Source organism: Rhyacophila brunnea, unplaced genomic scaffold (genome assembly GCF_057557595.1).
Source record: "Rhyacophila brunnea isolate RB1 unplaced genomic scaffold, BYU_Rbru_1.0 scaffold_1, whole genome shotgun sequence".
Lineage (NCBI taxonomy): Eukaryota > Metazoa > Arthropoda > Insecta > Trichoptera > Rhyacophilidae > Rhyacophila > Rhyacophila brunnea.
Genome location: NW_028232751.1, coordinates 50723677 through 50733707, shown reverse-complemented (window position 1 = coordinate 50733707; position 10031 = coordinate 50723677). Strand labels below are relative to the sequence as shown.

The 10031-nt window shown below is 36.2% G+C and overlaps 1 protein-coding gene and 1 long non-coding RNA gene across 2 annotated transcripts; one reads left to right on the top strand and one right to left on the bottom strand.

Annotated features, from left to right (window-relative positions):
* Nucleotides 1-246: 246 nt before the first annotated feature.
* On the bottom strand, nucleotides 247-4130 carry LOC147079916 (uncharacterized). The gene is made up of 3 exons (XR_015070621.1): nucleotides 3855-4130; nucleotides 1707-1882; nucleotides 247-1088 (listed from the first exon to the last, which is right to left on the bottom strand). It is a non-coding gene; the product is annotated as an uncharacterized LOC147079916 (long non-coding RNA).
* A 3181-nt stretch (nucleotides 4131-7311) lies between these two features.
* On the top strand, nucleotides 7312-9976 carry LOC147079915 (uncharacterized). Its single transcript, XM_085949827.1, has 5 exons — nucleotides 7312-7466; nucleotides 7742-7876; nucleotides 8103-8273; nucleotides 9021-9104; nucleotides 9493-9976. Exons 1-5 carry the CDS (start codon nucleotides 7431-7433, stop codon nucleotides 9559-9561), a joined length of 495 nt encoding a protein of 164 aa, XP_085805953.1. The 5' UTR covers nucleotides 7312-7430; the 3' UTR covers nucleotides 9562-9976.
* Nucleotides 9977-10031: the final 55 nt, after the last annotated feature.

Sequence of the window (10031 nt, the reverse complement as noted above, 5' to 3'; positions counted from 1 at the left end):
GTATGGACCTAATAGATTGAACAAGTGGCTGACATCCATTTCTCGTAAAAACAAAATCTGTTAAAACAAACCTCCACTCTGTGGAAGCCCATATCGGACATGGTCGAAGAAGAAGAAAAAAATGGAGCAAATATAATTCAGGTACTTCATACAGTACAGATTTATTTTAAAATAAATTATGATTTATAATTCAGAATGGTAAATATGCCTCATTTTTTTGATGAATTTTTTTTTATAATTTTGTTTCCACATGTGGGCGGCAATTTTTGGTAAAGTTAAGGGCATTTTGTGTTTAATGGAGCGATAATATTGACCTATTGGCACTACATGAATAAGATATTATCACCGGCCTTCTTCGCGCTTAGGTGGAGATGGCAGACCGTGATTATGTCATGGCCAAAAAAGCGGGTGTGGGGGACAGAAACGCACGGTGTATGCTGTTGTTGCTGGTTTATTATAAGTTGTTGATACAGGGTATTGTCGTTGGCGGCGGGTTGGTAATGACAATTTTTGCTGGCTGTTGGCTTGAGATCTTGTAGCTTGGGATGCTTATGGCTTGGCTTGGCGCCGACGCGGTCTTTTTGGCTGGAGAATTGGAGATGCTTGCTGTTCGGCGGCCGAGGCAAGAGAGAGCTTTTTCGCGCCATCCAACTGTCACGGTCCGCAGCGTCATGTTCGTCTGTCGGTCGCGAACCTCCCTGTTTTACCGACGGATTGACTAGTAGCGGCGCTCTCGGTAGACTGCATCCGTGTTTTGGCGGGAGCGCGGACGGCTTTGAATTTTGGATTTGAGGAGGCGGGCTCCGCTCGGCCGAGGGTTACGAGAACCGGGAAAAGTGGACGTAGGCTGTGGCATTTTGGGAAAATTGATGGTTCAGTCCGCCTTTTGAAGTGGTCTCCTGTGGGAGACCTTCATCCGGTATCAACATCAATGGTGACTATTTACAAGAAAACAGCATTAAAATGTAGATTTTCATCAGAATTTAAGAGTAGTTGGCGATCTCCCATAAATTACACAACTCATGAACTGGTGTGCTGAATCCATGATATAAAGATGGCTATTATTGGGATGTTTTTTGCAATATTTGCTATAAAAAATCAGAAATATGTTTTGAATCAATGTTAAATGTCCACAATATGGTAAATATTATATTAATTATAAGAAACATAATATATTAAGATGAGTTAGGGTAAGTGCGTCTAGAGGGGAAGAGCATCTAGGTTAAATAACTTTTTACTGCAATGAATGTAATTACTGCCGTCGATAGGAATCTATTACAAATACATAAATGTATGCCAACACCTAAAGATGGCATCACAATAATGTTTGATGTGTCCAGTATGACAACTAAGAGTTTGACGTTCGTTTGAAGTCTGTATCTCAACAATCTTTCGTGCTAAGAAGGTGATATTTGGTGAGTACTTTTGTTTTAAATTGTGATTTGTGTTCCGACTGTAAGATTTATGATTAATGCAAATGATTATGTTTTATTGAACTAGATGTACTTACCCCACCAAAAATATATCATGGGGTAAGAGCGTCAGATGCTCTTACCCCATATTCTCTATTTTTTTTGTATGGATAAGTTTTTGGCTAGTGATGTTCTTTGAAATAAAAAATGTATTGAATTTGTAATTTGTGGTAAGTACCTAAACATTTTTAAATACAATCTCTAGATTCATAAGGCCACAGATTAAATACCTACCGTGCAGTGCATATTACATATCGACATGACCAATTACTTCATGGAATAACACACCAAATATAAAATGTTAACTTTTCAGTAGAGCGAAAAAACTTTTCTTTTCTTTCAGAAATAGGAGCATCTCGGCCTGTATTATTGATTTATGAGGTCATACGTCACACTTGACTGTCAGCTTACTAGAAGAAGCAAGAAAAAATAATGTCACAATTTTAAAATTGCCTCCTGAAAGATGCTTGGGATGAATCATTGGTGAAATGGCAAAGACTACATACACGTAGGCTCAAAACTGCCTAAAAATGAATTTTCAAGAATAATCGCAGAAACCTAGAAAAAACTTGACTACCAACTAATCAAAAACAGATGAAGAAAAAGGGAGGATTCAGCCATTTAATCGAAATGTTTGGCAAACACAAGTTTGATCCTATGATTGACAGTAAAAATATTACGGAAACTCTAATTGATTATGAGCATTGTATTGATCAGGGATCATTTGCAATGACACAATCTGCGGATGAATTAACACATCAAAAATCAACAGATTCTTCAATATTTGGCGAGGAAAATAACATACTTATTCAAGCACCTTCTATTTCTAATGAATGAATGATACCAGTGAAATCTACTAAGCGAATACAAATTTTGGATTGTCAAATAATAAAACCGCCAGTAGGTACTGCTGATATAAAAAAAACTGTTGTTGCGGATAAAAAGGATGGATCCTGTAAAATTTTAAAAATCAAGCAGCAGAAGTAATAATTACCTATGATGATGTTTTGAACCGTCTGAAAACATCTGTTACCCAAAAAATAAGTTTAAGAAGATAGACAAAAATTCAAACAAAAAAATAGTTTTTACAAAACTAGGAAATCATAAAAAAAATCAGTTACAACCAGTGGATCAGACAAGAGTGAATCTGAATGGAAATCCTCTTCCGTAGAGGAAAATGTTGACGATTTTTATAGGTAAAGGTCTTATATTCGAAGAAAATTATTAGAAGAATTTTCTTGACGATTTTCAAATTGAGGAAGGGTTGTAATTACTAATGAAATGTGGAATGCTCATATCCCATTAAATTCCACCAGACGTGAGTCAAATAAAAGAAATGATATACTTAAACCAAAAAGAAGCTGGGCGAAATGGGTACTTGTGAAATGCCTTGCGAAAAAGTGTGAAAAACATTTTTTTGGAAAAAATATTAAATTGGACGAAAATAAAACTGTAAAATTTGTAAGAAAATCGCATGGGAGGGCCAATAATTTTTCATGCCCTAAGGCATAAAGCCCACCAAGACGGACGAGCGTGCGCAGTCGGCGTGAGAAGCGCATATTCTATGTGAATCATCAAAATACGCCAGCGCATACTGGATTTGACGACGCATTATGCGCGCCCGCCCCATGAGTCATCGTTTTTTGGCTTCTTGGCGATATGAATGAACGAAAATACAACATAGTCCATTCATTGAACGCGGCGAGCAAAACCACGCTCTGGAAGCGTCGTCGATCGACGGGCGAGAAGCCATTATTTAATAACAGAGAACTCATTGTTTAATTTTATTGCGTGTCCTATATTTCGCTGGTAGAATAATGTCGTCGTGAATATTAATTACAAGCCCCGAAATAATATAATATTTTTATTGCTTTGTTATGAGAGACGCTGTAATAATAATTATTTTGTGCTTCTTGGGCCGCTTATTACATAGGTGAAGGGTAATGCGCGGCAAGAGGCATGTGATTATGGTTATGAATATACGCTTCTCACGCCGACTGCGCCCGCTTGTCCGTCTTGGTGGGCTTTATGCCTAAAGTAGAGGATATATATGAAATTGGCCACTAGCATATAATTTCGGTACTACCAACACCTACTACACGAGGGCGATTCACAAACGAAGCAGTGAAAATTTCGTCACTGAACCGCTTTAACTAAAGCACGTAAAATTTTTAGTTTTACAGGAGATATTGTGTGTATAGAGCTTCGAACGAGACGGATACGTGCAAGTGAGAAAGCATTCAGCATGCTTATACCTCATGTTCATGCGTTAGAGTAAGATAGAAAGTAAACATGTTGTGACGGAACTCTTGTCAATTTCATGGAAATTAAATAACATTTTTATCCATTTTGGTAATGACTTCATATTTAATCAGTACTTACCGTTAATGTTGCATTATTAAACCATTCATTGTAGAAGTACGTAGCCAATTAATCTTTAAACAAGCTAGTTACGTCTCCAATATAACAATATTACAACACGGTATTTCCGTTGTATTTTGTAAACAAGCATGTGTGTTTGTGTATTACAAAATCACAATAAATATTTAAATGAGGATTTAAACACAAAATAACACTTTCAACAGTAATAGTTATGTAAAAGACAAAACACAATAGATGTACTACAGCTTTCTACAATATTACGTTGACATTAGATCTGACGTTTACCCTCAGCGCCTCTAGCGGCAACGCATGTACCTAGCTCAACTCACCCGCAGTGGACAGCGACGGTTGACTTTTAGTATGCTACAGTGGAGTAGGTTTGCGTAATGTTTGCGCAACTGGTCACTTGTGCTTCATAGTGCTTTATTCAGGAATTGCCGTCCAGGATGAAGGGGAGAAATTATATTTAAAATGCGTTTTGATGGTGGCAACTATGTATAATTAGGTACAATAAAAATCGAAAAGAACATTTTTTATAACATATTATGTATTGTGAACATGTTGAATTTTACATTGTACATCTCAAATTATTCAGGAAATAAAATATTTAAAAAATAACCAGTTACCTATTTTATTTTACCACAGTCACATCACTAGTGCTACATATGCCGCACTTACCCAACTTTTTTGATTTTATTTAATATCTTCTGTTCCCCAAGGAAATTTACCACCATAAACATTCAAAATGTTGCACTTAAAATATTATATTATCCTGAGGTTGCTATATTTTTTGAATGGTAATAATTATGAGAAATAATTTAACTAGATGCTCTTACCCCAAATGCGGGGGTAAGACCGTCTAATCGCCATGTTTCCTTAAAACGTTTTTATTATAATTAATCATGCAACATCTACATCTAATGAATATGGTAGTCGAAAAAGAGATTATTGGTGAACAGTCAATAAAAATTTCGAAGAGATATTACAATCGTTTAAAGTTCAACATCAGCTTAAAGTTCATCTAGTCAATTTATATGCCGCACTTACCCTAACTCACCTTATATACTTTTATGTTCGTGATGGTTTTCGAAAATAACGATGCCTAAAATGACCCTATTTTGCATAAGTAGATTGATACCGGCCTTTCTCTGTCGAGGAGAATGGTGAAGGCCGTATCATTAGCAGGCCAGAAGCGGGGTGGAATTAGAAAAACGCACGTTGTGGTTGCTGGCAGGAGTTTATTATATCGCTATGCAGGGTATTGTCGTTGGCGGTGGGTAGAGGCAGTTTTTGCTGGCTTTGCTGGCTTATGACGCTTATGGCTTGGCTTGGCGCCGACGCGGTCTTTTTGGCTGGAGAATTGGAGATGCTAGCTGTTCGGCATATGAGGCAAGAGAGTCAGGACACACTGTTTATGCAGTACTTACAAGTGGAAAGTAATCTCATTTCCTAGATGTATTTTGACATCGTTTTACCGAACAAGATATAGGTATAGGCATATTTTCCGAGTTTCTTGGAGATGTTTGACTGTCGTTTTGGCTATGCACTTGGTAAAATATTCCTCACTAAAATCGCTTGGCCGAATGATACGAAAGGTGAAACAATATTAATTGATGATTTCATTTAATTTGACCAGTCGCCAAAAATCTTAGTGAGTTAATAAAATCAAAGGATTTGTTAATTGTTATTGTTTTGTCGAAATGTCAAAATAGGCGGACATCATAGACTAGTATACCTATATTCTAAACATTGATATACTACTGGATGAATCATATGCTTCTTAAAATGACGCCCGATTTTCAGCGACTCGGCCATTGTTAAAACTTACTGAGTAAGCCCGATCTAGCTTGCATCTTACTCTAACTAATAGTCAGCGCATGACGACTTGCTCTGTCAGTTTTGCGTTGCAACACCCTTAGGTTCACTATTCCAAGAACGCAAATTTAGTTTTACAGCCAGGGCAATACGGGTGAAATTCGGGAATCCATGTTAACGGTCTTAACGCATTATACCTACAAGAAAATATTATAAGACGATATTCGTAATATCTTTTGTGGTACATTTTTAAAATGACACTTGTATGGGAACTGCTCATCTAGTAGTATATCAATGCCATAGATACAGATTTTCTGCGTGTGATAGTAGCTATATGTTCTCTTGGCTTATTCCGTAGAAAAGTTCGAGACACTCGACAGCTCCATTATTAAAGAAGATGTATTAATAATCGCTAATTATTCACTGTACCCTATTTGAAAAACGTTAATGTAGTGTTTCACACTGCCTTTAATCTTAGCGGTAGGTAGGGGGCCCGCCAAATATCCTAGCCTGAGGGCCCGTTTCAGGATGTAGCGGCCATGGACTGTAGGTACACCGAGTGCAATAGACAAAATACCGATAAATGAGATATAAGGCTGTGTTGTGGTGAGTAGGTTGTGTATAAGTTATATGCAATAATACTTTTTTTTGTCTGTTTTCAATTAATATTTTGGAACCTCAATATTAAAAAACCAAAAATCGATGATAAACATTTGGCAAAAAGAACGACTACACGCCTCCAATTTAATAAAAACTAGGAGAAAACTGTACAAATATGCCGCCGTGTAATTTACATTCTCCTCCTTGGGCTCTCCCCAATATTAAATCCTGAGTGCGCCACTGCTACTTGATGCTAGTCAAATGAAAATTGTGCCGGCTGAGAAATATGCCTTATTGAAAACTATTCTTCTACCCGCATCGGGTTTGCTAATTTCAATTCGGCCAGGGCCTACGAAACCTCCTTGCAAAAACGCTGGAAAATTCTTTGTAGCGCACGGCGGTGGTGATTCTGATGAATATTTTGTCGTATTCATTGGGAACTGAGAAGATCGAGAAAGTTCGAGATCTCTAGTTTACCTCTGTTGCCCTTCGATAGTTAAGTTAAGTAAAATCAAAAATGCAGTTTCCCCCCACACCCCTTGTATTAGTGCGAAAGCGGCGTAACACAATAGTTCACTTTCATTTGCGTTCACTCTTAGTGCTCGTCCGTAGTCATTTGGCGGGCGCGGCGCGGCGGCGTCTTGCGAAGCTCAAACGTATAACCGTGTGTATTATGCCCCAAAAAACACACTGTCTACGAACATTTTACACACGGTTATACGTTTGAGTTTCGCAAGACGCCGCCGCGCCGCCCCCGCGCGACCACTACGTTCTTGCACTTACCTACATACTACTAATTACCTACCAAGCGGTGGATATAATTTTCCAAAATTATATTAGTCTATGGTTTTCTGAAAGTTTACAATATTTTTAGGTAGGAGGTAAAAAAAAAATCTATCGGAAGAAGAAAACATATTTTAAATAGAGAGTTTGACTAGTGATAATAGTGGGTAAATTATAATTTATTAATAATTATTCATAGATCATAGATATTCATAGTCTCGCAAATATTTTTGTTTATTACCACAATACTCTATCTTTTATCTATTGTTTGAAAATTGAAAACAAAGAACTGTCAGACGTTAGTCTGACAATTGATATCGTTGAAGTCGGTCGATATTTGTCATTGTGCGGTGCGCTTTAAGATCTGAGTTATTAAATATGCCAAGAAGTAGAAATACCCCTGAATCGGAACGGGTAAGCGAAAAAACTTTTCTAATAATTCATTGCATACGTTCATTTTGATTCTTACAATACACAAGTATTTTTTTGACGTTTTTGTATTTTTCTAAGATTGTAAAAGACATTTCGAAGTAAATTAGTAAGATTATTTAGAATGTCATCTTCTGTAGCAGTGTTCCGTAACTTAGTTAGCGTAAATACTTGAAATATGAAATTCATATTTGAAATTGGTCTCCCGTTAAGTAAAAAATACCACGCATAACTAAATTTGTATTTTTCTTTATTTTCAGAGGATTGCCGATGAACTTGAAAGACGGGGAAGAGCGCTGGCCAGAGACGTGGTGGTGCCGGTTCTGATGCTAAATGACCAGCCCGTAGACGAGCCCCTCGCAGACCAGCCTCTCGCAGACCAGTCCCTCGCAGAGGTACACAGCTATTTTCTATATGTTTTCTAATATATTTAAGTAGGTTTTTTTAACAACATTAGGATTGTTGTTTATTAAACATTTTCTGCTCCATTTTTGGCACGATTTAATATCTATATTTTGTGACGGTGCTTGTGATTTTGTTTCTGTATAATATCATTCAAACTTAAACCGTATTATTGTAGTACTATAATTTTTTCACAGCTAAAAATGTATTTTTCTTTAGTTTCAGAATATAATTGAATATTGGGAAAGCTTAGGGGCCAGCGATGTGGTGGCGCTGATGAGGCAACACCTACTGGCATCGCCAGAGATGGCTCAAGGGGAAGTACTGCCCCCCCCGCGGTATAATAATGTCCAAATACAACCCGAAGAGCCGCAGCCATTGGTGGCGAGGGTAAGCAATTTTTTAAAATTAAATATATTTAAGTAGTTTTTTGAAGTTATACTTCTTTAGGCGTGTTTGGGAAAACAGATCAGAGTGTATTTTTGGCGTGTGACACGCCGACGTAACACATAATTTATTTTGTTTGTATTATAATTTATATTGCATTCGGGTTGCGTAATACTTTGAAATATTTATCGTTGTATTAGGCGGAATTCAAATTTGTTTTTGTTAACTTTCCTAACGTTATTTTTATTCAAAATAAAATATTGAGCTGCCGTCTTGAAAGTTAAATCCGAATGAAAATGGTATTGATGAAAATTATCTATCACACGATAGCCGGGTATTTAATATCTATATTTTGATTAGATTTTAGAATGTGGTTTTGTCTCTGAATAACATTATTTGATTATTAAAGCCCCATCGCCATATTATTATCGTATGTGTAGTTTACAATACTTTTCTATTATATATTGCCACATTTTTTAATAACTCTAGCACAGGCGGATGTACACATTCCTGTAAATAAATTATACAATTGTCTGTATACTTTTACCTCTATACGAGTGCACTCGCAGAATCACTGCAAGCATTGCTATCGACTTAAATATAATCTGGACAGTATTTTGCTCAATTTAATTAAAACAGCATTTAAACATTGTGCATTTGTTTACAGGCAGGTGTGTGTCGGTCAATACTAAAAAACTGACTCTTAATTATTTGATAATATCACTTACAACATGCTTTTCTTTGTTACAGAGAAGGGGACGGCCGCGGCTAGTGCCAAATGGCGAGCCGAGGCCGAGAAGAAGACGGGTTAGGCTCCCCCCGGAGTTCACGGGAGTAAGTTATTATTTTAATTGTTTTTGATAATCATTGAGTGCATGGTTGTAATGACTAACAAAAATATTTGATACCTAGCCAATTTACGAGTATAAATCTTCGATCAGCATTGTCTTGCGGAGATGTTTTTGCCGACATTTCTGATTATCTTGTCAAATATAGTGGCACACGAGTAATAATTGAACCCTTCTCTGGAAAAATAGCATTATCCTTATTCTTAATTTTGAGATATTAATGATTTAAACTATCATACTCCTAATGTCATCTGTTGTCGAGATTAGTCATCAATAATTAGGAATCAATAATTAATTGTGCGTTGTGCTGTTGTATACATTCTTTAGAGTTTTAAAGCAAAAAGTCTAACGTTTCTATTTCTTTTTTTTTTCAGGTATACGAAACCCGTGGGTGGGTAAAGCATAATCGGGCGGAGGTAATTATTATCTCCGACTCAGACTAAATTGTCCTGAACCTGCCAATACCATACCGTACTACGCTAATATGTAAGATGAGAATGAAGACTTTAAAGAATTTACAAGACTACTTAGTTATTATTATATTGTTAATGTTTAGAAAGTTATCAAACACTTGAATTTGTAATTTTAGGAGTTTTTTGATTAGCAATACTATTCTTGTCATAATTTAAGATATAATATTTAAAAACTTACAATTTACTACTGGGTACTTACTATTCACGTGATATTAATATAGTTTTATAGTCAATTTTGAATTACCTTGCCATTTAATATGTGATAAAATCTTGACTGTGGATAGTAGATAAATATATAGTATGAAACTTATTTGCTGTGATCGAATGTCTCGTTTTAGTAGACATTGATATTGTATTAAAAAATCTAATAAACTTTTGCAATTATTTTCTGCCTTTTTATTTCACATTCCATTTCCCTTTTGATATACATACATATTCTT

Bases quoted from the DNA above. Each gene is read 5' to 3' on its own strand.
- LOC147079915 (XM_085949827.1), top strand. From the start codon at position 7,431: ATGCCAAGAAGTAGAAATACCCCTGAATCGGAACGG. The intron at 7,877-8,102 runs GTACACAGCTAT...ATTTTTCTTTAG, and splicing joins CAGACCAGTCCCTCGCAGAG to TTTCAGAATATAATTGAATA. The intron at 8,274-9,020 runs GTAAGCAATTTT...TCTTTGTTACAG, and splicing joins CGCAGCCATTGGTGGCGAGG to AGAAGGGGACGGCCGCGGCT.